General features: G+C 39.7%; 3 protein-coding genes across 7 annotated transcripts in view; 2 read left to right on the top strand and 1 right to left on the bottom strand.

Moving 5' to 3' along the window:
• vldlr (very low density lipoprotein receptor) overlaps positions 1-3,613 on the top strand; it is a 54,471-nt gene extending 50,858 nt beyond the window's left edge. For both annotated transcript variants that reach the window (XM_083793098.1, XM_083793097.1), the window contains 3 exons: positions 1,147-1,227; positions 1,476-1,645; positions 2,425-3,613. In XM_083793098.1, the coding sequence (XP_083649224.1) occupies positions 1,147-1,227; positions 1,476-1,645; positions 2,425-2,460 (287 nt within the window). In that variant the 3' untranslated portion in view covers positions 2,461-3,613. The remainder of the gene's footprint in view (positions 1-1,146; positions 1,228-1,475; positions 1,646-2,424) is intronic.
• A 1,203-nt stretch (positions 3,614-4,816) lies between these two features.
• LOC310878930 (phospholipase A2 GL16-1-like) lies at positions 4,817-7,998 on the bottom strand (the record flags this gene model as incomplete). Its single annotated transcript, XM_083793346.1, has 3 exons — positions 4,817-4,935; positions 5,842-5,975; positions 7,892-7,998. 3 exons carry the CDS (start codon positions 7,996-7,998, stop codon positions 4,817-4,819), a joined length of 360 nt encoding a protein of 119 aa, XP_083649472.1.
• A 3,839-nt stretch (positions 7,999-11,837) lies between these two features.
• LOC310878720 (asparagine--tRNA ligase, cytoplasmic-like) lies at positions 11,838-26,318 on the top strand. Of its 4 annotated transcripts, none has more exons than XM_083793092.1 (15): positions 11,838-11,990; positions 14,737-14,819; positions 15,826-15,891; positions 16,057-16,149; positions 16,931-17,020; positions 17,513-17,591; positions 17,760-17,830; positions 18,153-18,239; positions 18,573-18,794; positions 19,611-19,810; positions 20,177-20,312; positions 20,652-20,765; positions 22,278-22,409; positions 23,782-23,913; positions 24,662-26,318. In XM_083793092.1, the coding sequence occupies exons 1-15, from the start codon at positions 11,948-11,950 to the stop codon at positions 24,791-24,793; spliced, it is 1,680 nt and encodes a 559-aa protein (XP_083649218.1). In that variant the 5' UTR covers positions 11,838-11,947; the 3' UTR covers positions 24,794-26,318. The 4 variants fall into 4 exon arrangements, with proteins under 4 accessions (XP_083649218.1, XP_083649217.1, XP_083649220.1 ...); XM_083793091.1 differs by having other exon boundaries at positions 14,722-14,819; XM_083793094.1 differs by having other exon boundaries at positions 11,866-11,969.
• Positions 26,319-27,802: the final 1,484 nt, after the last annotated feature.

The following is a 27,802-nucleotide window of genomic DNA, read 5'->3' as shown; positions in this document are numbered from 1 at the left end:
TGTGGAGGAAACATTGAATGGACTCTGTGCTACAGTATCTGTTAGCAGTTTGTCTAAATGCACAGCACAATGGCGACACCTGGTGGTCGCTGTGCTACAGTATCTGTTATCAGCAGTTTAGCCTCAGAAACCCAGACTTTTTGAGTGGTGCAACCACTCCTACAGTATATGGAGCCATGTGTCTCCCTGGCTGGCTGTGTCCGAGCACGAAACACGTTTGGTTGGTTGTGACTGTTGCGCAGCAACAGTTTTTCGTGCAAAACTAATGCTTGGAATGGATTCAGAATGATAAACCCCCTAGTTTGCACGTCACATGCTACTTAAAGCATAATGAAATTTAGAACATTTTGCCTTAGAATGGTTGTATGGTACCCCAACTTTCAGCAGCTGTCAAAACTTCCCCTAGGGTGGTTGAATATAAACCAATGTGGGATATGTTAATGGTCAACTTTACAAACATTAGTGAAGAAAATTCTTGGTAAGAAATGTATTCCCAGATTTGACATTATACTGATAATATTCCCTGACTAGAAGTGGCTTATAATGACAAATCTACAAAGTAACTACATTAGTAACTAAATCTCTGAGATGTAGGGGGGTAGAAAGTATTGAAAATACTGAAGAAAGTACAACAATACCTAAAAGTACAGTACTTGAGTAAATGTACTTGGTTACTTTCCACCACTGAGACCAGGCAATGTTTTTCCACCACTGAGACCAGTCACCAGGCAATGTTTTTCCACCACTGAGACCAGTCACCAGGCAATGTTCTTCCAATCTTCTTGGAAGTGTTGTGGTCCCCCTATGTGGTCCTCTGCTGCTGTAGGCCATCTGCCTCAAGGTTCCACGTTATCAGAAATGCTCTTCTGCATCTAAGCTCACTTGGGCTTGTATACGCCGGAATGTAAAGTCTGTTTTTTGTTCTGACGTGTAACTTTGTGTACACGCTATGTTTCTGCCAGGCTATCTGCTGGACACAAACATGCACACACACTTGGGAATGGGAATGTTGTATAATAGATGATTGACAACAGTGACGTGAACAGATATTTGCTAGAAACAAAATAATGAAGTGAACAGATATTTGCTAGAAACAAAAGAATGAGAAACAATAATTTCACATCATGTTGTATTGTGTTGTTCCAGAAGCCAATATGAGCACAGCAATCCATGAAGTCAACTCTACAACCAGAGGATCAGCTGCAGCCTGGGCAATTCTACCCGTCTGTGAGTAGAGGCACAACCAAGATTATTATAGTTAAATTGTGAAATATATAGTTTTTAGAAAATGGTAGTAACTTTAGTAACTTTTCACTATTACTATTAAGCATCAGTTGAGCATTAGTAAATACTAAATTCATCATGAATTCATAATTTGTATAGAATTATTCAAAGCTTTAGTAAACAACGGCTATAAATGTTTCAGCTATACACTATTTGGCATTAGTTAAGTGTGTGTGTGCATGTGTTTATAGTTCTGCTAGCCATGGCAGCAGCAGGCGGTTACCTCATGTGGAGGAACTGGCAGAGTAAGAACCAGAAGAGCATGAACTTTGACAACCCTGTGTACCTGAAGACCAACGAAGAGGACCTGAACATCGACATCACCAGACACAGCTCCAGCGTGGGTCACACGTACCCAGCGGTGAGTCCACTGCCAATGGGCTTTATGCACACAGAATAAGTCTTCCTACTTCCCGGCCGTCTCCCTACTTCCGATGATACTAATTAAGGCTCTGTTCCAATTAGTGGGCTCTGAGAGTGTACAAATGGAACCAAATGGACCCGTATGGGCATTTGGAACGCACTCAAGGACACTTTGACACCCACTGGTGTAGCAGAATGTTCCCAGTTAGTATTATGGGTAACACCTGTGAAGGAAGTAGGGAAGTGGCCCAAGTTCTTTTCCAAAATGCTGTGTGTGTGTGTGTATAGAGCCCATGTAGCAGGTCTACACTCTTTACCTAGAGCCGTGTGTGTGTGTGTGTGTGTGTGTGTGTGGCCCATGTAGCAGGTCTACACTCTTTACATAGAGCCATGCTGTGTGTGTATAGAGCCCATGTAGCAGGTCTACACTCCTTAGTCTTACCTAGAGCCACTTGCGATAATATATGCAGGATCACAGGTAAACCAAGAACGTAGCAGCATCAGTCTATAAACGATATCATATACTATCAAAACATCTGTTCGTTGAAACTACAGGATACTAGGTAAACACACGCACACACTTTGATTTTGATTATACCAATTTGCATTTGACTTGATGTCTCATCTCATCTTTGTATACATTTACATAGTTTTTAACCTTTTATTGAAAATAAATCTTTTGTTTGTGTTCATGTCATTGAACTGCTCTGCTGACTGACTTTCTGATGGACATTCTCTCCTCTCTCTCTCTCTCTCTCTCTCTCTCGTCATCTCCAGCTATCGGTGGTGAGCACAGAAGACGACTTGTCGTGATCATCGTTGTGGGTTTCCGGGTTCCTTTTTCAACGATTTTTCGGCGACCCTCTGCGCTTTACAGCGGTGCCTCCTTCTTGTTGCCAATGCCAACGGTTTGTCAGTAGCAACAGCACCCCCTACTGTTTAGACCACATGCCTTCTGAAGTGCATTACGTTGTTAGCTGTGGTGAGGGCCCAGGGAGGAAATGTTAATTATGTTAATTTGTTAATTTGTTTGTGTGTGTGTGTGTGTGTGTGTGTATTTAAAATATCAGTGTCGAAATCTTTTCTCACAGTGTTCAAAGAGAGGTGGAGGATTCAGATGACAATAAAAATCCTGTTAATTTATGAATTTTTAACTCTTGAGGATATACAAATGGAACCAAATGGACCCATAAGGGTCCTTGCGAGTCTATTTGGTTCCATGTGTATATTCACTGAGACACTGGGATTTTAGTGTATATAATTTATATTCTTTCCTGACATAACCTTATGGGCGTGGGGTTAACCAACTTCCTGTCCTGTGCCTCTCTCTCCTGAACAGACACTCGTGAATGTTTATGTAAATTATTATTTTTTAGGCCGTAATGTTTCGGTCCAAAAAGATGTAAAGATGGTTATTTTCTTTTTGTTTGTAATTTTCTTACAAACATTACCTCCTCAAGCGCAATCTTATGAAGCATTTTCTTTTCTTTTTTTTCCTTATTCCATGCTCTATATGTATTAAAGGCTCTGTAAGGATCGCCATGGTTACAACATTTGTAAACACTGTACATATGTACCCAGCAGCCCTCAGAAACATTTTCACCAATCAGGATTCTCTCTCGATGCACTTTGATTCCAACGCGCTCTTTCTGTAAATAAGATCGTATACATTTGACTTGAAATATGAAATGTTTTGCTATGGTCGGGCATAGTACCAGGGTTAGAGTTAAGATGTATTTAAGCAAATAAATAAATGAACAAAAAAAAAACTGAAAAAAAAAAGAAACTTGCATAACAGTGATACACAATGACAGAAAACAAAACTGAAATTTGTTAAAACTATTTTGTATGTTTGTGCCGTTGCTGTGAACTTTTCTAGCATTGTACAGTTCTGGGGGAATACTGTTTAGGAAAGCTCTGTTCATCTGTGAAGGAAAAATGGATTTGCAAATCACTCCAAAATAAAACCGACTCAACAAAGTTGTTCAGAGAAACCTGCCGTGTGTGTGTGTGTGTTCATAATCACTCATTCTGTCAATTTCTCTAGGCCTCCAACCTTTTCCATGTCAAGGACCCCCAAATTGTATGTATTTATTTGGCCATGGACCCCCATCTGAGAATATTTTGTGTCAGGAAACCCCATACAAGATTTGTTCAATTATTTTCATTTTTGAAAAAGCCTGATCTACATGCTCACGTGTCAAGATGGTGGTGCTTTGGGAAAACTTTAACTTCCATTACACCTCAACAGTGCCACAGGCTTATCACCTCCATGCCACGCCCCATTAATGAAATAATTTGTTAAAACGTAGCCCAGACCAAGTATTGACTGCATACATTAATACACTTTTCAGAAGGTCGACATTTCTCGATTTATTTTAGTGGTCTCATAAAATATTCTTAATATTTTGAGATGGGATTTTTAGATTTTCATGAGCTGTGTCATAATCGAGATTCAAGCAAAGGATTTCAATATTTCACTGTGTGTGTGTGTGAGTATGTGAGAGACACGATGGGGTCAAACACCTCGAGGAGAAACGTACCCAACAGAGGATGGTGCGACGCCAGGAAAGACACCATGCTGATCCAATACCACCTCAGCCTCCACTTAATAGTCATCTACGGTGGCATCGTCGGCAGCAAAGATGACCACTGCCACAACTCGCCACAGCATAAGGAAGCTACGTCATCTTTGACACTGATGGACTGCCAGAAGAAAGGTGTGTGTGTGTGTGTGTGTGGTCCTGAGTGCAAGAGGTCTGTGCTGCTCAAATCACTCTGGCCTCAGCTGAACTCATGTGTGACAGTTGGTGGGGTTTGGGTGCTTCTCTCAGTCAGTTGATTCTTAATATCCATATGAGTCAAACCACCACGATCATGGGAAGTGGATGGGGAAAGTTACAAAAGCGATCTTTGGTGATGAATACTAAAGCATTCAAATTGGTTTATTAGACGTACTCCCACTTGAAATCATACAGTACAATCTCATACTCACTAATTAATTATAATTACTTATGATGTACTAGGGTGTCTTGGTTCCAAAATGATTTTTATTTTCATGACAATATCACTATCTAGTTATTCTAGTAAGTAGGTGTAGTAGTAGTATATAGGTGTCACACAAACGGTGGATATACTGTATCATTTGGAAATGACTCCTGTGTTGTCTTTATACACATTGGTCGCTGGACAGGTGTTCATGGTCAGGATTCCAGGTATTCCTCCCAAAGCACTCTGCAGCCATCCTGTCACACTCACAGATAAACATTCCACATTCGTCGTTTTTGCCTGAGAATGGGAAAGTAAAATCTATTAATTCAGAGTTTCTGTTATTATTAGAGATTAGAAATGTGATCGTGGCCCAGGCCGTAGCGTAACGGTCTGGGCACCGGACTGGTAATCCAGTCGCAGTGTGCCGCGGGTTCGACTCCCGGACCCGACACGGCCTTTACTGCATGTCATCCCCCCATCTCTCTCCCGTTTCCTGTCAGCCTACTGTCTGTCCCTTCAAAAATCAATAAAAGGCGTAAGCCGCAAAAAAATATCTTAAAAAAAAAAAAAAAAAAATGTGATTGTGTGTGTGTGTGTGTGTGTGTGTGTGTGTGTGTGTGTGTGTGTGTGTGTGAAAGAATCCGAACAGTTGCTCAAACAGACAGATAAACTATATTTCACAGTATGAGCCAGGCCCAATCTCTTTAAACAGTGGCTAGTTACCTTACACTACCTTTCTGGGAGGCAGTTTATCAGAGATAAGGAATTATAAATAAACTCTAGCGTGATACACTGGGGTCGACAGAGGCCATGGATTTTAAAAATAGTATGTCACTAAGGATATCTCTAGTCAGTGTCTGGCAATACTTTATTTTTCAAGAAATGTATACAGTTAAGGCCCATTTATACTTCCATTTTGTACATCTACTTTTCAAAACTGAAAGTTATGAAAATAAAACGTTTTCCAAGCACAGACCTTGCCATAGGAAAAACTAAATTACAAACGGTAATATATCCATGGAACTTTAGGTTAATATTTGAAGTCAGATGGGTGAGCGCAAGCATTTTCAGAGCATGTTTATTTTAAAGGTCAATGATTAATCAATTGTGTTTAAAAATCAAAACACATTTTTCAAGATTTTATAGACAAAATAGCATAACTTTTTGTTACATTATGTGTTTTTGTGTTGTAAGTATACTTACTTAGACAGCTTGGCTTCCTATCGTCGTGGTCACAGCTCCAGAAGTAGTGTCCGATGTAAGGGTTGTCAAGGATGTACCAGCACTCAGGATGCTCCACAGCCTGAGCGTAACAATTGTCATGCACCTGACAGCACCTACATTTCAAACAAAGAGACAAATATATGTCCATCTCAATGAATTAGAATATTGTGTAAAAGTTCATTTTTCCCCCTAATATAATTCAAAAAGTGAAACTTCATATATTCTCAATTCATTGTGCATAAAGTGAAGTATTTAAAACTTTTTATTGTTTTAATCTTGATGATTATAGTGTACAGCTCATGAAAATCAAAAAATCCTATCAACAAATTAGAATATTTTATGAGGCCACTAAAAAAAACGAGAAATGTTGACCATCTGAAAAGTATATTAATGTATGCAGTCAATACTTGGCAATACTTGACAAGACAACCTAGATTCTCTGTGGGGTTCAGGTCAGGCCAGTTCGCTGGTCAGTTAAGCACAGTAATACCACTGTCAGTGCACCAGTTACTAGTAGTTTTGGCACTGTGGGCAGGTGCCAAATCGAGCTGGAAAGGAAAATTTGCATCTCCAAGAAGCTTCTCAACATGCAACACAATGTACTCTAAAAAGATGGCTGTGTTGAAACCATTGTTAGATTTTTACTGTCAGTGGATCAACACCATAGCAGATAACATGGCCAAAATCATCACTGTGTTTTGTCAAGTCCAGAGTCTCAACACAACTATTATGATATTTTACAGCACTGTGCCTCCGTACATTGACAAGATTTATGTTGATGCTGATCTTCCTTTTCAGGCAGCACTTGGCACCTGCCCACAGAGCCAAAACTACTAGTAATTGGTGTACTGACCATGGAATTCATGTGCTTAACTGACCAGCCAACTGGCCTGACCTGAACCCCACAGAGCATCTACTGTAGGTTGTATTATCAAGAGGAAGGTGTGAGACATGAGACTCAATACAAATTCATTTACGGTTATCAAACAAACCTGGGCTTCCATAACACCTCATCAGTGCCCCAGGCTGATCACCACCATGTAACGCCCCATTGATGAAATAATTTGTTCAAAAATAGCCCAAACCAAGTATTGACTATTAATATGCTTTTCAGATGGTCGACATTTTTTTAGTAGTCTCGTAAAATATTCTAATATTTTGAGATGAGTTTTTTAGATTTTGAGAGCTGTATGCCATAATCATCAAGATTAAAAAACAAAAACAAAAGTTTTAAATACTTCACTTTATGCGCAATGAATTGAGAATATATGAAAGTTTCACTTTTTGAATTATATTAGGAAGAAAATGAACTTTTACACAATATTCTAATTCATTGAGATGGACCTATGCTCTAGTCTCCCATGGCCAGACTCTCCATAGCTCCCCCTACTGTCGAGAAGGCGGAGCTGTGGAGAGCACTCTTGGCAATGTGAGACAGCACAAGAACTAAATTGATACTTCGGAATCGGTTCACTGGCCAAGAACACATGATGAATTTATTAGATGGTGGCCACAATAACTCAATTAATGGCTAATTTATAGGACCTGGAAAAAACAGTACAATGACTATTGTTATAAAAGTTAATAAATAAATGTGTGTGTGGTATAACAATTTATAGAAATGCATGTGGAATCATGTTACAGGTGCATACAGAAATACTGGTGTAATATTTTTGTGCAGGCCTCATTCTTGAATGTGGCACTTACAGAATATTTAGTTTCAAAAGAACAATTTATCTGGAGACAGTCATACTCTTTTTAGAACAAGAGCTCTTTCACGGTTCAAGGTCTCTTAGAACGGAGAAAAAACATGTGTAATTCAAGGCATGTGAAGCATATTTTTTCCTGAAAATGTCTCAAGACTCAAGAGTAAAGTTGACAGTGAACATAAGATTCAAAGAATGGAAAATAGAACTTTTTGTTCATCCTACCCAGGTTTCATTATTGCTGTCCATATCTATACCTGCAGTGTCAGTCAGCCATTGTAAATACATTTCAAAATAATGTGGTTCTCTGAAAGAGCACTGACTTGTCCAGTCCGTCCACAGGGGCCCCGGTGCCTCCCTTTCCGCAGTAGCATCCATAGTCAGCATAGTCAAAGACGGGCCAGCTGTCTGGCATCACACACAGCATCATGTTTCTGAACTGGGCCAGGGACATGTGATCAAATGCCTGGGCTGGAACAGAACAGAACAGAACAGAACAGAACACACTCACGTTTAGATGTTTACTTATTTTTTTAACCCATTAAAACCTGAGGCAGATTCTACTAAAAGCCTTTTAAATCCAACAGTTCTCTGAAAAAAGCATGTTGCTATATTAGTAGTTTTCAAAATCTTTAATGTCAAGGACACCCAAAATAATATGTATTTGGCTGACATCATCAAACCCTCTACTCACTGTATAACCATACGTGGAGAAGACTGGATCATCACCTAGATCTGCATATATGGAGCCGGCCAGCAACTCTACATCTGACCTCAAATCCTTAGATCTCCATATATGGAGCTGATCTGTTCTGACATTCCATATGTTGATCCCTCCCCACCCGTCCTTTCTGTTCTGACATTCCATATGTTGATCTGACCTCATCCAACCCTGTACACTCGTACACTCGTACAAGTCGCTTCTCGCCCTCAGGGCGTCTAACTGGTGGTATAGGACTTCACTTTATTATTTCCAGTGATGGACAGTAACTATATTTACTTGAATATTGTACATAAGTAAACATTTTGAGTATCTGTAATTTACTTGTGTATCTGCTTTTTTGGATTCACAGAGGGAAATCAAGCTACTTTAGATTAATAATACCAAACATAGCCTGTACATGAACCAATTAAGCCCTGTTGTATACTTTGGCTGTTCAAAAATAACTATCTACACATTCCTTTTCAAAACCTTTGAAAAGAAACGTGTAAAATCTTGGAAGTCCGGATCAACAACATTTTGTAAAGTGCTACTCACCAGTAGAGAGGGCTAAAGCCATAAGAAACAGGCACTGGAGGGTCTTCATGCTGTGAGTGTACTGGTCAGCCGGAGATAGAGGTCTTCTAATGCTGGGAGGGCTTCCTTTTATAAGTCAGGTACTGTACCTGCCCTCTATGCACAGGCCAATCCAGAGTGTTGATTTAACCTTGCATCAGTCACGTTGTGAGGGGGTGTTTGGCATGAAAGTTTTGGGAGGTTGGAACTAAGTACATTTACTTAAGTACTGTACTTTTTTTTTGTACGATTTGAGTATTTCCAATATCCAATACTTCTACTCCACTACATCTCACAAACTCCATAAAATCATCGTGTCCAGCTAAATAGCTGGGGTACAATTTGAGAGTATGACTTCAATGTATGAGACCCGGTTACTCAGGAAGGGGAAAGCTATTAGGGACAATACACACCCGTTACACAGTACCATCTTTTACCATCAGGGCGACGGTACATGGTACCTTCTCTGCAGGCTAGGGCTTCAAGATCGTTTGTTCCTATAAGTATAGGACAGGCCCCATCTCAGTTCCGTGGATAAAGTGTGATGTGATGCCTCTTGGAACTATGACTGGTGGCCTTCTGTTGGCATTGTTTCTTTATTGTCAATGTACTGTGTGATCTGTTTGTTTGTACATGTTTTCTGTATCCTGATGACTGCTTGGCACAAAACAAATTTCCAAAAGGACAAATAAAGTATCTATATATCTATCTATCTATCTATCTATCTATCTATCTATCTATCTATCTATCTATCTATCTATCTATCTATCTATCTATCTATCTATCTATCTATCTATCTATCTATCTATCTATCTATCTATCTATCTATCTATCTATCTATCTACATTTATTTGAAAACTTTAGTAACCGTAATCTATAGTTTCTTTGTATATTTTGATTATTATTAGAAAACATACATGATACACTAAAGCCCAATAGACATTTCAGCCATTTGAAATAGCCGATCTACAAGCTCACATTGTGAATCTTGTAGATCTGCTATATTCAAAAGATTTGTATACATTTGAAAACTTGAAGTGGGACATTCTACATATTGACTACTTTTACTTTTGGTACATTTCGATGCCAATACTAGTATTTCTATATTGCAGTATTGATAAGTAAAATATTTGAGTACTATTACCACTGATGAACACCGAGGATTTTGCTGTGTGGGACTTCTCTGCCACACATGGTCAAGTAGGCAAGTACTCTCACAGGGCAGGGGCCCAACTGCCAGCATGTGTAAAACCAGATGATAAATCCCACGCTCTAAATGACCTCACAACTTGTTGCATTTATTTAATGTTCCAGCACCAGTGAACAGAAACTGAACTTGGCATTGTACGCCCATGGTGGCCTTAGGTGACATAGGAAAAAGGGATATGATAAACAAATGATCGCCTGACATTCGTCATCGTCATTGCCTTTGTATTATGCAGCGCTAGTCAGGCTCTTTTGAGATTAGTGGCTTATAAACAGAGCAGCATGCACAAATTTGGCATTGACCTACAGTAATAAATTGATTGAATATAAATTGATTATAGCTATATTGGACTGAAGGATGGACAGGCCGATGTCAGAATAACTGACATTTAGCTTTCTTCGTAATTTTTTAACTCAAGATTATGTTCTCACCCTTGTGTCTGTCTGTGTGTCCAGTTGCTGGTGAAGAGGTGACCACAGAAAACTACAACATGACATCATCGCTCACACAATCGCTCTCTGTTTTTACTAACCATTTTGGTGGTCTGGTCACAAATATTTCCCAATCCATTAACAATCCCAATCCATTAACAAAGAATTTAATATTTTTGTGAATGCATTACCACAGTCCTGCAGTCAATCCAGAATTCATATGATCGTTCTGCTATGCTCAGGTTCTTGCTGAGGTGCTGATATCTCTAACTTTAGTTTAGAGTTAGCTTTGCATTTGTTTTTGACACCGGTTTTAAATTCCTCAGACAGACACACAAAGCAGTGTGTATCAGTGTATATTCCCCATACAGACAAAATCATTGTGATAGGCAAGCAGGGGCTGCAACACAAAGAGAGACAGAGAGACCATGAAAAGCAATGTTTAAGATATATCAAGGTCAAGTTTATATAGGCTATGTCCCAAGCTGGACCCTCCACATATAATGTGGAGTACATGTTTCACTTCAGCTCAGTAAAGACAGTATTAGAAGTATACAGTAGGCTATAGTTTTTTCTCGTGAACTTTGCTGCACATTTCATGAAACAAGTAGAAAGCAGAATTAAAGAGGCCTTGTCAGTACACACAGCTTGGCCCCCGTATTGCTGCTTGCAGCTTTATATCTGGTAAATCGAGATATTTTAAAGCCTAAAGAAATCCTGGGCAGCACGTTGCAGATCCGGTCTAGGAAACGGTCTGCGTGCGTCCATGTATGTGTACATAAAATACTCTATGGTACTGTACATGTGCCAATTACACTACAGGACATAGTAGGCGGGCTCTATACCGGATCTCAGCTCTGTGCAGTGAATAGAACCCATAGATAGAACCCAGGCTTTTCCTTTTTATATATACTTTATTGAAAATTATTCAGGGTTTACAATTTATGCAAAGTTACATATATACATATATAAATTACAATACAAACATATATCAAGGCATTTCAAAGCTTTTTTTTTACAGGGTTAATAGGTGCCATGGTGTCAGTTTCTTTTTTTTTTTTAGTCGAGGGTTCTCTGTCTTTTCAGTTCGGTTTGTATCTGCTTAAATACCACCTCTCCAGAGATGACCACCTGGTGTTCCATAATTTGTTAATAACAGTGCAAATAATAGACCAATAAAATTCATTCTCCATGGCCGACATTTTTTCATTAAAAACTCCATACATACATGCATTGTAAGTGACATTAATATTAAAACCAATGTTTGACATTTTCCCCAGAGCCTGCTCTGTTCCAGCCCTGGTGGTGACGCGGCGTTAGCACGGAAGCTGACGTCACGTAAAACTCAGAACTCGCATGAAGGAAGGAGGAGCAGGCTGGCAGTTACAGTTGTCATTCATTCATCGTTTTAAACGCAATTAATTCGGTTTCCTTTGGTTATTTGTTGGAGTGTTCTTTGCCAGTCATGGCAGAAGGCATAACAAAAGGTGTGGAACAGCTGGCAGTGGGTAAGAGGAGGAGAGGGATGTGTATTGAACTCGTGTGTCTGGTCAGGTGTGTGAACGTCAGTATTGCATCAGTCCGGGTTGCTAACGCTAAAGTGTTACGCCTTAATCGGTGACTCGTCTAATTTTGCGACCACTCACGTCGCTGTTAAGATGTCGGCTGACATTGAGGTTGTTGTTCAAGACACACAATGAATCAATCATTTCAGATGCAGTCAGAAAAAATGTTTGTTATTTATTGTTCATAGTAGTTTGAAGCACGATATAAACGGCGCCCTGTGGGGTCGCCGTAGTCAATAGGTCACCAATTCCGGTATAACCGTTAACTTCACATAGTAGCACGCGGCTATAGCTGTTGAACCTATGGGCGTATATGGTTACAACTCTTTATTCATTCTGCAGTAAACCTGGACGTGTTAAACGTGTTCAAATATTTGGTGACGTGTGTACAATAATCAAGAGTTGAATAAAGAACACTGGATTTTACTTTACTTTATGGTTGTCATTGTCAGCAGTGGCTTATTGATGCTGCATTTGCTGTTGATTTGACAGTATTTTGAAGTGATGTGAGCCAATTGGGGCAGAGGGATGGAGGGAGAGACCTTCAGACTATCACTAGAGGATTCTTGAAATCAAAGCATTATGCATTGCATCCAAGCCGTAGGTCAGTTTCGGTTCTCTAAATGAAACTATAACTACCCCCCACTTACGGGAATCTGACATCATCAGAGTCATGACGAGATAGGGAAATTGACTGAAGATGAGTCAAGTTGATCATTAATGTCCCTTGTCTCTACAGCATAATCAAAATCAAAATCACATTTTTATCCATACTGGTTCAGGGCATCATAACTAAACTGCATGAGCTCACACACACATGCTCATGCAGTTTAAATCAAAGCAACAGTAATTTGAAAACCGATAACGATATCACTTTTTTCCAAACCGTAACAGGGTAAACAGAATAATCGGCTCTATGCATGCTCGGCTCCAGGATGAAATGACAGGCACATCTCATTTTTATATAGTAAAACAATATAGAATATGTACATACAACAATTTGCAACTGAGGGTGCCAGGCCCCCTCTGGTACCCCCAGTTGCATGTAACAGGGGATACTGTCTAACTTAGACACATCTGTCTAACTTAGACATATACAGTCAAAGGAAACAACTGACAGATTACAATTTGTCCAAAATGCGGCAGCCAGAGTTTGAACTAAAACTAAGATGAGCGAACATATTACTCCAGTTTTAGCTTCACTGCCGATCTACAAGCTGGTAGTCAGCTTGCTTTCCGGGGTTTTACAGGGTTTATGAAGGTGACATATGTGTTTCCATATGAAGGTGTCATATGTTTCCGGTTCAAATCTACTGTCAAGCCAATTAAACAACTGGAACAGGGAAGTGGTAGCCTATAACACCTGTAAAATGTCATCCGTAACATGCTCTTTCCAACGATGTTTTGGTGAAACTATTCATTCTGTGTTTAACCGAGATGAATGCCATGTCCACCTGTCATGTCTTTTGTGGTAATGAAAGGATCTGTGTTGGTGTGCAACAGTTAATCTATCTAATTGAATCTATTGTGTTAAAAATAAATCTATAATCAGTATGTAGATTAAAATAATCAATCCCTATTTTGGGCATAAGATGTGTTGATTATACAGAATGGGAAAAAAACACAGCTTAGTTTAGGGATGCACCGAAATTGAAATTCTTGGCCGAAACCGAATACCGAATATAGGAAACAGTTGGCCGAAAACCGAATACCGAATATCCGAATATGATTAATATTATACATCTTTTTTCCTACCATTGCTGTCATGGCCGTACCTTAAAGCTACCTGATTTATTTAAAATAAATGATTATGGCAAAACTTAACTTAAATAATAATCACTATTATGGGTCCATAAAACATTTATTCAGCTCTTTTGAATGCATTAATTGCATACACTATTCGGTGATATATTTTCTGCCTATTCGGGCCGAAACCGAACATTTTCTGCGGCTGAATATTCGGTGCATCACTAGTTAAAATAGTATGTTTATACAGAGTAAGTACAGAATAAATAATCTCTCAATCACTTGGTAATGACTGTGACACAGTCCTGTATCTGAAAGGTCAGAAATGCAGTCCTTGCAACCACAATGTTTCCAGCCAGACAGGTCTAGTCCAGAATGCCACTTAAGCACTATATACTTTGTTGTACAACAAATAGAAAAAAATGTTGACCTACAAGCTTGTAGATGTTTGGAAAATGTGAAAGATTTAGAAAGCTTTTGCCTATAATGCCATGTTGAAAGTGGTTACCACTTAACATACCTACACCCGCACAGTATCATTGGTATGAAGTGTAACTGAATATCGCTGTTTTAGTATCCTCACTTAACCCATTAACCTTAGTTTGATTCTACAAATGTTATGTTATGGTTATGGCAAAACTTAACTTAAATAATAATCACTATTATGGATCCATAAAACATTTATTCAGCTCTTTGAATGCATTAATTGCATACACTATTCGGTGATATATTTTCTGCCTATTTGGGCCGAAACCGAATAGGCCGAAAATGCATATTTAGCCATTTTCTGCCGAATATTTTCTGCAGACGAATATTCGGTGCATCACTAGTTATCGATTATGACATTAATTGAAAAAGGTAATAGATTATAGAATAATCGCTAAGAAAATAATAGATAGTTGCCCTAATCTGTATTTGGCTTTGTCAGCTTGTGTTTCTACAGGGAAGCTGTATGTATCAGACAAAGAGGGCAGTGATCAGGATGGAGACGGAAGCGAGCAGAAGCCCTTCAAGACCCCTCTGAAGGTAGTGACTCATTTTTGCTTGATAATTATGGGACAAAGTAAATAGACATGGCTAAATGTACAACCCCTGTTCCCCGTGTCTCGCATGGTTATGTTTAGTTATATAAGGTTGTATTTAGGGAGTAGGTTAGAGATGTTTAGTGATAGGGTGGCGCAGGGGTATATCACCTGTCAGACAGTGTCGAGCGGAGTCTAGGGTTTCGAATCCACCGCAGTGCACCTGCTTTGACCGAGTGTCCAACACAATTGACCGTGTTGGGGGAGGGAAGCTGAGTAGAGACTCAAGGGAGGGTTATCTTTGTTGCTGCTCATACTCCTATTGGCTGGGGCAGTGCCTGTCGGCAGGAAGTTCTAGGCTGGAGGAGTAGAACGGAGGCGCTACGTCCTCCCAGTGGGGGCTCCACACTGGCAGGTGAGCCAGAAGGGTACAACAGCAGTGGGGGCTCCTCACTGGCAGGTGAGCCAGAAGGGTACAACAGTACGTCCTCCCAGTGGGGGCTACAACAGCAGTGGCAACACAGAAATGCATGGGGAGGACTTGGAGAAAGATAATTGGCTACTCTAAATTGTGTAAAATTTAAATAAATAAAAATCGCACCGTGTGAAGTGAGGGGCGCTCTTATCATCGTACATCATCATACATTAACTAATTGGAATGAGTTTATGGCTGGAACCAATCACAATTCGCGTCCTCACCTTCGTCATCAATGTTTGTGTTACACAAACACGCAAAATTGTCCATTCATTGTCAATGGCATTTAATGTTTGTGTTAGGGCAAAATTCGGGTTACACACACCAAAAGCTGGACATCGCCCCTCAAGAAAAAATGAAGATGTTTAGGCATGGGTTTGGTTTTGTTAAGATCACGGTTAGGCTGGGATGGCCTAACCGTGCTTGTGTCTTATTTTTAATTTAATTCTTTGCCTCTTCATTCTTAGTGAGTATGTGTCTGACCCATGTACATTTTACAAATGTTAATGACTTGATCCTATTTTTATTTCCACAGGCTCTGTTGTTTGTTGGGAAGGAGCCTTTCCCAACTATCTATGTGGACTCACAGAAGGAAGGAGAGGTAAGGAGAAATTATTAATCGGCCATGTCTATTTTATGTACTATTTTAGCTATTTTCAAATAACTTTACAATACAAATACTTAAGAATTACGCCCTACCTGCAAATTTCTTGTGTTGTTGTTGATCAAGTGTTCAATTTCTCTTCCTTCCCTCCAATCCCTGCAGCGCTGGACAGTTATTTCAAAGACCCAGATGAAGAAATCAGAAAAAGCCTTCAACCGTGAGCAGCAGAAAACTGGTTCCAAAGACAAGAAGGAGGTACTGTATGTCAGTAAGCAGGCATCATGCAACTGCTCAAAGTCTGTTTGGGTTAGGGGTATAATAATGTTGTGTGACAAAGCTCTAGCCTACAAGCTTAACCTCATGAACCCTAACATCCCTATTTTGGGCAGTCCTAATCGGCGAATATCTTTGCCAAAAATCGTTGATGTACAAGATCTCAACATGTTGCAATGTGATGAATACTGGACTACTCGCCCCGGTGCTTGCCCGTTTTTCCTCCTGGAATTTTCCCCAGTGAGGGGGATAACATTGTAATATGCTATTGGCTGTTTGTATTCTTTTTGGAAAAATATAAAAAGATACTCCTGTGGAAAGGCTATATTATTTGACTTATATTGAACCTATAAACAATTTAGTATTATTTAGTATATGTAAGGTTTTGCCCCCTCAAATGGTACCTCGTCAGATAATCCCCACATATCCTACAACAATTTCTGTGAACAGACTTCACTGTAGTAGCTTTTCATAAATTATATTTGTACTTAGGCTGTTCTGCTGTCATGAAAGTTTATAGTTAGAGAAATTCAAAGTCCAGCCGTCTGCTGTCCAGCCTCTCCCACCCCTCACTGGGGAAAATTCTGGGAGGAAAACAGAAACGGGGCGAGTAGTCTTGTTACCAATGTGATACATTGTTCGTCTATTATCACATGCCCAGAATACAGATGGTAGGGTTAATGTGGTTAAATAATAAACATAAGTTAATAATAATAATATTACAAAACGGCATATAAAGTGATATTTCCTGTGTGTCCCACAGGCCGACGACATGGAGAAGAGAGAAAAGAACTTGGAAGACGCCAAGAAAATCATTATTGAGATGGATTCTAGCCTGCCTGAACCAAAAACGGTCTGTTGATGAACTTGGTGTTGGTCTTTGTCTGCGTTTGCCTGCCTCTTTTCATGGTTGTCCGTTAGTGACTGACTAATAGAGCAGTGGTTCTCAAAGTTGTGTCCCTGGACCCCCAGAGGTCCTTGAGGCGGTTCCAGGGGTCCCCAGCAAAATGATGAATGTAGTTGGGAACCAAATGGACACTGGGGCTGTAACTCTGAGAGCCGCGAGCGTACAAATGGAACCAACCATCTGGTTACATTTGTAAGCGTCCATTTGGTTACCGTGGTATGGTTCCATCTAATCTTTCTGTGTAATTAGTGACTATGAAACGTGGACACAGAACAGGCCAAGAGAGGCCTGCTTCGCATGACCATCTTTGTGACATGTCTGCTTGTGTCATTGTCAAACTTTATGCATGCATGTCTGTCTAATTGTTAAATATTTAATGATGATTTAGTCTCTGCACATTTCTTACATATGTTTTATTTCTTAACATTGTTTATCCAGGTGAAGATTAGTGGCATGGAATCCATGAGAGGTCAGAGAGTGAAGGTTTTTGGATGGGTTCATCGACTGAGGAAACAAGGTAAAATAATAATAAGACCGCCCCAGACTCCCCCTTTTTTTGTTATATCCTATTGCATAAATGTAGTGAAATAGTACGTGCAGTGAAATATTACATCAGGTTGAACTTGAACATGTGGACGGATGTATTGTGTCTTCCTCACTGAATGTCAACCCTCTTTCTTCTCAGGAAAGAACCTGCTGTTCATCATACTGAGAGATGGCACTGGTTACCTCCAGTGTGTTCTGAATGACAACCTGGTATTTCCATCCTTTATTAAATAAACTCATTTATTTGAATTTGTTTATTTATTAGCTAAAGATTAGAGCTGTAACTACTTCATTCATGTGACCTAACCACCATCTTAATTGGAATATAATATACCGGTATATACGTATATAAAATAAACATTGATGCATATAATTTCCCAATTGTTATGTGGTCATATTTATATTGTGGGTCTTTATACGTTATATATTATCATTATATATCATTGTCATTATGCGTTACTCCCTGTGTTGCCTCTAGTCTACAACAGACTAATCGTATATAACATGATTGTTCCTCCTTGCTGTGTTTCAGTGTCAGTGTTATGATGCCGTGGTGCTGTCCACAGAGAGCACAGTGGCTCTGTATGGAACCATAGAACCCGTAAAAGAGGGCCAACAGGTAAATGTACATAAGATAAGCACCAGCACTAAACGATAAACCATCTGGTTACAAATTACTTCCGCTAGTGGATAATGGACAGTTAATCTTTTTTTGCATAAGTGCAGAATCATGCAAGTGAGCATTGTGAGCCTGTAGATCTGCTAATTTTAACTCGTTCTAAAATCAGCTATTTTCAGATTTTTCACTACTTTTGCTTGACACTTTTATGACAAATTAAAAGAACATGTGGAGATGCAGTACAAGTATTCTGCCCGGCAATAGTTCAGGCGTATCCTCCATGAGAAATACGACGCTCAACGTACGTCTTGCCGACTCCTGTCCTCCCAATAGGCCCCCGGCGGCCACGAGCTGAACTGTGACTTCTGGGAGCTGATTGGCCTAGCCCCGGCAGGCGGCGCCGACAACCTGGTCAACGAGGAGTCTGACGTGGACGTGCAGCTGAACAACCGGCACATGATGATCCGAGGAGAGAGCCTGTCCAAGATCCTCAGGGTGCGCTCCACCGTCACACAGTGCTTCAGGGACCACTTCTTCAGCCACGGGTACTGTGAGGTGAGGAACCCGCGCTGGGTGGGGGGAAAGTACTCCCATGTTTTGCTTAAAACCCATTTTGACCTGAGATCAGATTCTAAAAATGTCTTCTACATCCTGACAGTTTTCTGAAAAAGCTATGTTTCGTTCTTCGATTTTTCAAAAATAGCAGACCTACAAGCTCATAGCGCGCCACTCGGTGGCGCGCTATGAGCTTGTAGATCTGCTATTTTTCAATAGCTAAAGCATAACATAATGCTAACACCAAAAGGGGTTCCCGCCCAAAATGGGTTAACTCTTTAAGACCTGAGACCAGATTCTACAAATGTCTTCTAAGTTCTAAATCATGAGAGTTTTCTGGAAAAAACTATAGCAGTGGTTCTAAGACTATTTCATGTCAAGGACCCACAGAATATCTGTATTTGGCCGCCACCCCCATCTGAAAATATGTCGTTCCAGGAACAACATATTTTATATATAAAATGGTAATCATATTCGGCTATTCGGTTTTCGGCCAGCTGTTTCCTATATTAAGTATTAGGTTTCGACCAAGAATTTCCCATTCGGTGCATCCCTTTCCTTCACTCTCTGACTGTCTCTGATCTAGACCTCCTGCTGCAGAATTGCATCTTATGCAGAACATACATGTATTTATTATGCAAATTAACCAATTAGCCTATAAATATATTTTTAAATAAATGGCTAACCGTGGACCCTTCCCTCATTTGTCGAGTGTTACGATATTATGACAAATATTAAAACATTTCATTTTTGATTTTACAAATGGTCTGATGGTCTCTAACTCCTGGTTTCCTTACTCCCGCCTCCCCTCTCTAGATCACCCCTCCCACCATGGTCCAGACCCAAGTGGAGGGCGGCTCCACTCTGTTCAACTTTGACTACTTTGGAGAGCAGGCGTACCTGACCCAGTCCTCCCAGCTCTACCTGGAGACCTGCATCCCTGCGCTGGGAGACACCTTCTGCATCGCCCAGTCATACCGCGCTGAGCAGTCCCGCACGCGCAGACATCTATCCGAGTAAGTTGAGTAAATGGTACATTTATATAGTGCCTTTATCTAAGGCATTACATTCACCCATTCATACACCAATGGTGGAGGAAACCATGCAAGGCACCAACCTGCACATCGGGAGCAATTAGAGGTTCAGCGTCTTGCTCAATGACACTTCGACACTAACTCTATGGAATTCAGTTGGGCGGAAAAGAGTGTTCAGAGGAGGTGATGATAGAAGCATCTGCCCGATGACACATTTTTGGGTCCGATCCCAATGTTTTGTCTATGCCCAAAATAGGAACGCCATGTTGAAACTTTGAAAGTAAAATATGTAGACGATGTAAATTAAGAATTGTTAACCATCTCTCTCTGTCTGTCCGTCTCTCTCAGGTACACCCACATTGAGGCTGAATGTCCCTTCATGTCGTTTGAGGACCTGCTGAACAGACTGGAGGACCTGGTGTGTGATGTGGTCGACCGTGTGCTCAAGTCCCCTGCTGCCTCCCTGCTCTATGATCTGAACAAAGTATGTACACACACACACACACACACACACACACTGTCCAAACCTTGTAGACTAAGGGGGTTGAATCTCCAATTTTTTTACATTGGACTTGATTACAATTTTTTTTATTTTACAAAATTTTTGATTAGCAATTACCAACCTTTACCTCTTTGTCTCCCACAATTTAGTCGTTATGCCAATTAATTCTTGCCTAAACAAGTTTATTTGTTGTCGCTGCTGTTTAATTAAATATATAATGTGCGCCCCTACTTCAACTGTGCTCTTCAACATTGCGTTCCCCTAACGCATTCTCTTTTCGTCAATCAATGATATTAATAATAGTAATAATCTATATTTCAGGACTTCAAGCCCCCCAAGAGACCCTTTAAGAGGATGCAATACACTGAAGCCATTGATTGGCTTAAAGAACATGATGTCAAAAAGGATGACGGCACATACTACGAGTTTGGAGAGGTAAGGACAAATTACATTTAGTTCAAGATCAGACCGGAAAATAACCGTACAACTTTAATACTGAACTATGTTTTTTAAGAATGTCCTCAGTGAAGTTTTTCCACAGCCCAATGTCATTAAAAAGGATGATAAATTTGTAATGTACCACTAAATACTATTGGCCTGTCACAATTATTACATAATCGCCTAATCGCAATTATTTGAGATAAGCGCAATCATTTGAGATAAGCGCAATCATTTCGCAGAATAGTCATTTCCATGTAGAAACATTTTCCAAAAATAGCAGAATTAGCTGATCTTCAAGCTTGTGCTGTAACCGTGTAGATCAGCTATTTTTGCTATTAAAAGAAATTCTTTGAATGTATAATATTACGTGTCAGTAATTTAGATGTATTATTTAAGTTATTTGTCATACTGTATCTGCCCTGTGCAATTTGTGATTATGAAGCCAGAAATTAAAGTATGTATTCATAATGTTCCAATGTTACTGCCATAAACACAATTAAATCATTAATCATAATTATTTTGTGTAACAATTAATCGTCAACTTAAATTTGTCATCATGACAGCCCTAACTACTACTATTACTGTTATTGTCATAACAATTCCTGTCTCTCTCTCTTCTCTGCCTAATAAAGCTGCTTAAAATGTTAGATTCTACACCACTAATAATAGCACTGTAACTAGTACTAATAGTTACCATTGCCATCGTGGCATCTCCTCATTTCCACCCTACAAACGAACCGCTATAAAATCTTAAATATATTGTAATTCTACTATTCATGTCACATGTCATACTCTTTAATGACTCCTCTCTCCAATGCAATTTATATTGAGGTATTTGCTTGATTTTGGTTGTTAACCTGCACTCAGCTAAGAAAGGGTCCTGCAGTAGTTGTAGTACCACTCATGTCTCACCACAAGGTGGAGCCATTGGCTTCTCTGCACAGGTTTTTGTCTGCCAAACTTTGCTGAGTGAAGCTACACCATAGTTCATCCAGTTGTAACCAAATTAACCCTTACAGGTCCATTTGGTCAAGGTCTCAGAGATCAGAGAGAGAACATTGTATCAAATGGTCCCTGGCGTACTACATTATCAAATTGGGGGTCCTTGAGATGAAAAAGAAATGCTGAGAATCACTGTTCTAGAGCAGTGGTTCTCAACCTGTGGGTCGGGACCCACTGGGGGTCCCCAGAGGACTTCTAAGATCTTTTTTTAATACCTAAACAAAGGAAGAAAAAAACCCATTACTGCATCAAAAGTAATCAAACTATACTATATAAACTGGTCAAACATTGGCCAAATTGTCAAATTCTAAAGAAGCAGAAATTGTGAAACTAGCCTCGCTGTGAGCTTGCAGATCGGCTATTTTCACAATATTTAGCTGTGGAACCGGGTCAAACTAAATGAAATGCTGTGCTTGTCAGGGTGAAGTTGTCCCCAGTTGAAATGTGATTATTTTGGGGGATCAGAAGTACTGTTCTAGAGTTGACTGTGTGTTCTGGTTTCAGGACATCCCAGAGGCTCCAGAGAGGCTGATGACAGACAGCATCGGTGAGACCATCCTTCTGTGCCGCTTCCCCGCCGAGATCAAGTCCTTCTACATGCAGCGCTGTGCTGACGACCGGCGCCTGACCGAATCGGTACAAACTCTTACCTCAATATACTTTCTACAGGCGCCTGACCCAATCAGTACCAACTCTTACCTCACTATACTTTCTACAGGCGCCTGACCCAATCAGTACCAACTCTTACCTCACTATACTTTCTACAGGCGCCTGACCCAATCGGTACCAGGAGAGACCAGCTGGCATGTAGGGCATCAGCAACCTTTATACCAGCTGGCATGTAGGGCAGCAACAAAGGGTTTCCACTCCTGGCTCTTCTGGGCCAGTGTCAAGCAGACCGATATGCAATTTATGCTCGGTCACATGACAGTGTTGCATGCTGAAAACAGTTTATCTACAAGCTCACAAGGCGTCACAGAAGTGGCACATTTTGGGCTTGTAGATCTGCTATTTCCGGCCATCACGCTACAGACAGACAGACTTGAAGACAGGAGTTAAAAGTGGACAGAAGCAAGAGTAGAGACTAGAGAGGGAGAAATATCTTCACCTCATTTTTATTATAGTGCTGAATCACATACAAGCAGCAACAATAATATCAGCTATAATAAATGTATATTATTTGCAAAGTAGTCCACAGTCGTGTTCCTTGTAAACGTTTGATATGAAGCCGCGAGTCCACAAGTATGATCTATCAGAGCTATAGATGGCAGAGTAAGACAAGGCAAGGGTATTTGTATAGAACATTTCAACAGGGCAATTCAAAGTGCTTTATACAAAACATTAAGCAATAAGACCCAAAATAAACACATATTAAGGACATTTACATACAGTTTACAAATGGAAGACAAAATACAACGTAAAGCACAAAAGGAAATACAAAAGGAACAAAAAAAGACAGGAAAAATATAGCCAAAACGAGGAGAGAGAGAAAATACATTAAACAGAGGGTGAAGAAAGTTGTGACTCATTGTTGCTATCGTAACCTGCTAAAGAGATGAACAGAGTGAGGGACTGGGCTTGTCTTTCCGATCATGTCAGTGTTTTGGAACTTGCGGATAGTGCTACGCACGAATGGTCACACCATTAGCAAGCCTTTTAGCCTGAGACCCAAAAGACAAATTTGATATCTCCCCGGGTGTCAATAGACAGGCACACCATGACCATCCATGCAAACACACAAAGCACATACACTGACATGAATATACTGTAGGTGCATTATTGTCACATTGGTGCGTGGCTGCGCTTGCACAGTATGCACACATCTCCTGAATTGACACTTACTGATCTAGGAACGCACAACATGGTACGTGTACATCAGTATTTCTATCTGCCGATGTAGTGATTTGTCTGTAAATGTTTTTCAGCAGTCGTGATGATCTGACTGTCTGGTCTGTGGTGTGCTTCAGGTGGATGTGTTGATCTAATTGGCGTGTCTGGTGTGTTTTAGGTGGATGTGTTGATGCCCAATGTGGGTGAGATCGTTGGAGGCTCCATGCGTACTTGGGATGCAGAAGAGCTTCTAGAGGGATTCAAGAGAGAAGGAATCGACCCAACACCCTACTACTGGTACAATGACCAGGTACTGTGTCTACTGTATCTATCAGTGCATGAGCTGTGCATGTTTCTAGCTATATGTGCTATATCTAGATTCAGACACAAGTCTATGCGATCTCATTTCTAAATTTGGCTGTCCAAATCATTTTATTTACTCCTATGTTTTTGCTACAATAGAGAGACTTTAAGAGAGGTTTAAGTCAAGAAGCCACAGTAGTTGGCTCCACGTGCCACATTTTTAATGTAGTAATGTTCAGCAACTACAGACTAAAGAATCGAGATTCACATTTGAGCAAGAATCGTGCAGCACCAATTCATACTCTGTCGTAGGGCTGCCAGGGCAATTACCCGAAATTATATCGAAACCGATATTTAGAACCAATAACTTATAACGGAATAATCGAGAATGTATTTTTACTTGTACATCTTGTATATCAACAAATCAATGTGAAAAAGCGAATAGATTTAAAAAAATAAACAACTAACTTGATGAGTCTGATTAACCACTATTTTATGTGAGCATGCAAACCAATCTAAATTATGCTTATGAGGATGTTCAGTGATGGAAAATAACTAAGTACATTTACTTAAGTATTGCACTTGAGTAGTATTATTATTTTTACTTTGAGTATTTCCAATTGTACTTCCAATTGTATTTCCAATTGTACATTTACTCCACTACAATTATTTCAAAACTTTAGTTAGTAGTAAAGTAAAACATTCGGATGCTTTTTTCCCCACCACTGATGTACGTTCGGTGTCTTTTTACACAGAGGAAGTACGGTACCTGTCCCCACGGTGGATATGGCCTGGGCCTAGAGCGCTTCCTCACCTGGCTACTCAACAGACACCACATCAGAGACGTGTGTCTGTACCCACGCTTCATACAGCGCTGCCGACCATGAGCATGCACGCACACACACACACACACACACACACACACACACACACACCCCTTGCTGCTCAACAACAGACAACCACATCAGAGATGTCTTTACCGCTTTATACAAAGCTGCCAAACATGAACACATACACACACACACACATTACAGTAGCCCATGCACAGTTCAGTGTGAATCGGTGCGTGTGTTCCGTAAGTGTATATGTAAGAATATTGACCATGAATCCAAACGTACCTACAGAACACATGAACAGTGCTACTGCACTGTGGAAACAGACTACAGTCACCTCGGGCAAATCAGAGGCATCTCAATAACAATTGTTATTTCAAGAGACATTCACACACACACACACACACACACACACACACACACACACACACACACACCTTTCTCCACCTTAATCTCTTCCTGTGTTATACTGTTTATCCCTGCCAGTTATGAGGATGATTGTCTCACAGTTAGTTAGTTTATTGGATACCTCTATGTTCCATAAACCTCACACAAGGTCAGGGGTGCCAAATGCATTTAATCACATGTCAAGCCAAGTGATTCTGAAAAATGTAATAAAGAGAGTGGTTAAGCCTTGTTGAAGGAACTTTGCCTTTGTTCAGTGAGCTTTAATTTGTGCATCCCTGGCAGGTGTAAAGCCTAATTTATAAATAGTCCTAGTGGAGTATAAATTAAGTTTAACAAGGAAGGTCTACAACAACTGTATATTTTAAGAGTTAAGATTTTTTTTTTCCATTGACGATTGTCAATAAAGAATGACCATTTGACATTTAAAACAAGGTTACGTTTGACTTTATTATCCAGCTCCAACATGGATGTGTACTCTGGAATGTTAGGAGACACTAGTTCTTAGTTATACCTGGAAACATGCAGCTTACGTGTTTTCAAAAAAATTAAACATTGTAGGCTATAATGGCATTCAAATATTAGGAAAGATACAATAAATTAATACAATTCAGAAGTTGATATGATGTTTCCTTAAACGACCCGACTGTTCCGCTCTGTCCAAAACATGTATGTCCTCAATAAATGTATTTATGTGCTACGAGTCGACAAGTCTGAGTTGTTTTGACTACGTCTTAAAGTACTCATGTAGGCCATTTGATTCCCATAAGTTATTTGTTTTCATTGCAACAATTGATATATCTCCTTTCATACTGTTTCACAAATTGAACATTATTTACGACTTTGTCATACAACATTTTCAGTACATACATTCATTACATATATAACATACATAGCCATAAACATGTTTCTTTTTTTGTTATAACTTCCTTGTTCCTTTTAACTTGTCTATTTCCTTGTACTATTGTACTGTATTTCAGTACAAGAAAGAGAACACAGCTTAACTCAAATGTTGCTTGACAACTCTTGAGCAACGGCTGCAACACTACACAGACTCAGACTGAGTTCACTGCCTGCATGCTCATTTAAAAGAGCAGAGGGAGACGATGTAGAAGAGAAACAGCAGGATGGCTGAGAGGGACTGTGGGACAGACTGACACTCACTGAAGAATGAGAGGGATTTGTCTCGTTTTAAACTCATTAATCAGTTCAAAGTGATCAGTTAGAATATGTTGCATAAAAGGAACGGCACGATGCTGACACTAAAGTTAGGTAGGCTTGTATAATAAATAATAAATAAAACCTTGTTAGTAAATGTACAACATTGTAGTACTATATTGTTTAAGACACAACCGATGTGTCATCATGGTAGCACTTTATTTCTTTCCCAAGTTCAAGTATTATCACTACATTTCTATTATGTGAGTGGGGGCTTAGGGCCTAACTGCTACAAATGTATTTGTTTCCTTTCCACTCATTGTGGTCTGGTCATAATCACGTATAATTCCCATTATAAATTATTCAGCCACTATATGCCACATTTTGTCATCCAAGTTACTACATAATCATGCTTCATTCAACTATAGCCTATCGGTTTATTTTAACTTAATAAATATAATAAACCAGCATAGCCTATAGTACAGACTGTGTCCTCCAGATACTCTATCTGTGAACACAGAAACAAGATAATTCCACCTGCTTCTCGATGGGTGTGTCAGGATTCTTTTACAGCAAAAGCACACATTTTTCTGTTTGTATGATTTAGTTAAGTTTACCTACTATTTTAATTTTAACAATGTTACCAAGCTCTGTTTGCACATTCTGTATTGCAGTAGGGCTATTATCTTTCATATATTTTATATTGACTGAACTGAACTGAATATAGAGAGAGAGAGAGAATCGAACAAACAAATCAACACAACAATCAAACAAACAAATAATAATCTGGATAGTTCACCCAAAAAAGAATGTCTATAGATTACTCACCCCATGGAGAATTCATGGATTTTCTTTTTGTTTTTGTCACCTGTGATGACCAGCAGTGGTTCCCTATGGAGACACAAAGACTCAGTTTTTTCTAACAATAAAATAAAATCTGCAAACAAGATTTTGATGTGAGTGACTGACAGACAGTAAGTAAGTACTGCACATATTTTACTTAAGTAAATGTATCAATTACTGCAATGTAAAAGTACTCGATCTGTTAATAAAGTAAAAGTTAGAAATTCTAAATGTACTTGAACAAAAGTATTGGCTTCTAAATGTAGCCTACTTAATGTACCAAAAGCAGAAAGTAGGCTACTCATTATGCAGAATGTTCCATATAGTTTTCAATTGAAAATAGCAGATCTACAAGCTCACAATGTCATGCGCTTGTAGATCTGCTATTTTCAAATGGCCGAAATGTATATGGCTTGAAGTGGTTATAAAGTACAGTACTTGAGTAAATAGGCGAGTTCCTAGCCTGGCTAATAAGCCAGACTCAAATCACACTGTGTGTGGGGCAGGATTTTTTTCCCCGATTCGGTCTGGTTTATATGCCAGGCTAGTCTACCCAGCCTGGCGAGGTTAAGTAGCCTTGAGTAAGTGCAGTGTCGGTGGGCGTGTCGCAGAGGCTGGGGGGCGTGTCGATCCGTGACGTATACGGAACCGCAGGCA

The sequence above is a fragment of the Protomyctophum parallelum genome (genome assembly GCF_964188405.1).
Source record: "Protomyctophum parallelum genome assembly, chromosome: 21".
Taxonomy (NCBI): domain Eukaryota; kingdom Metazoa; phylum Chordata; class Actinopteri; order Myctophiformes; family Myctophidae; genus Protomyctophum; species Protomyctophum parallelum.
This window is presented reverse-complemented; position numbering and strand designations above follow the sequence as displayed.

Coding starts and splice junctions, on each gene's coding strand:
- LOC310878720 (XM_083793091.1), top strand. CDS start 11,948: ATGGCAGAAGGCATAACAAAAGGTGTGGAACAGCTGGCAGTGG. Junction 20,766..22,277: donor CATACTACGAGTTTGGAGAG/GTAAGGACAAAT, acceptor TTCTGGTTTCAG/GACATCCCAGAGGCTCCAGA. Junction 23,914..24,661: donor ACTACTGGTACAATGACCAG/GTACTGTGTCTA, acceptor CTTTTTACACAG/AGGAAGTACGGTACCTGTCC.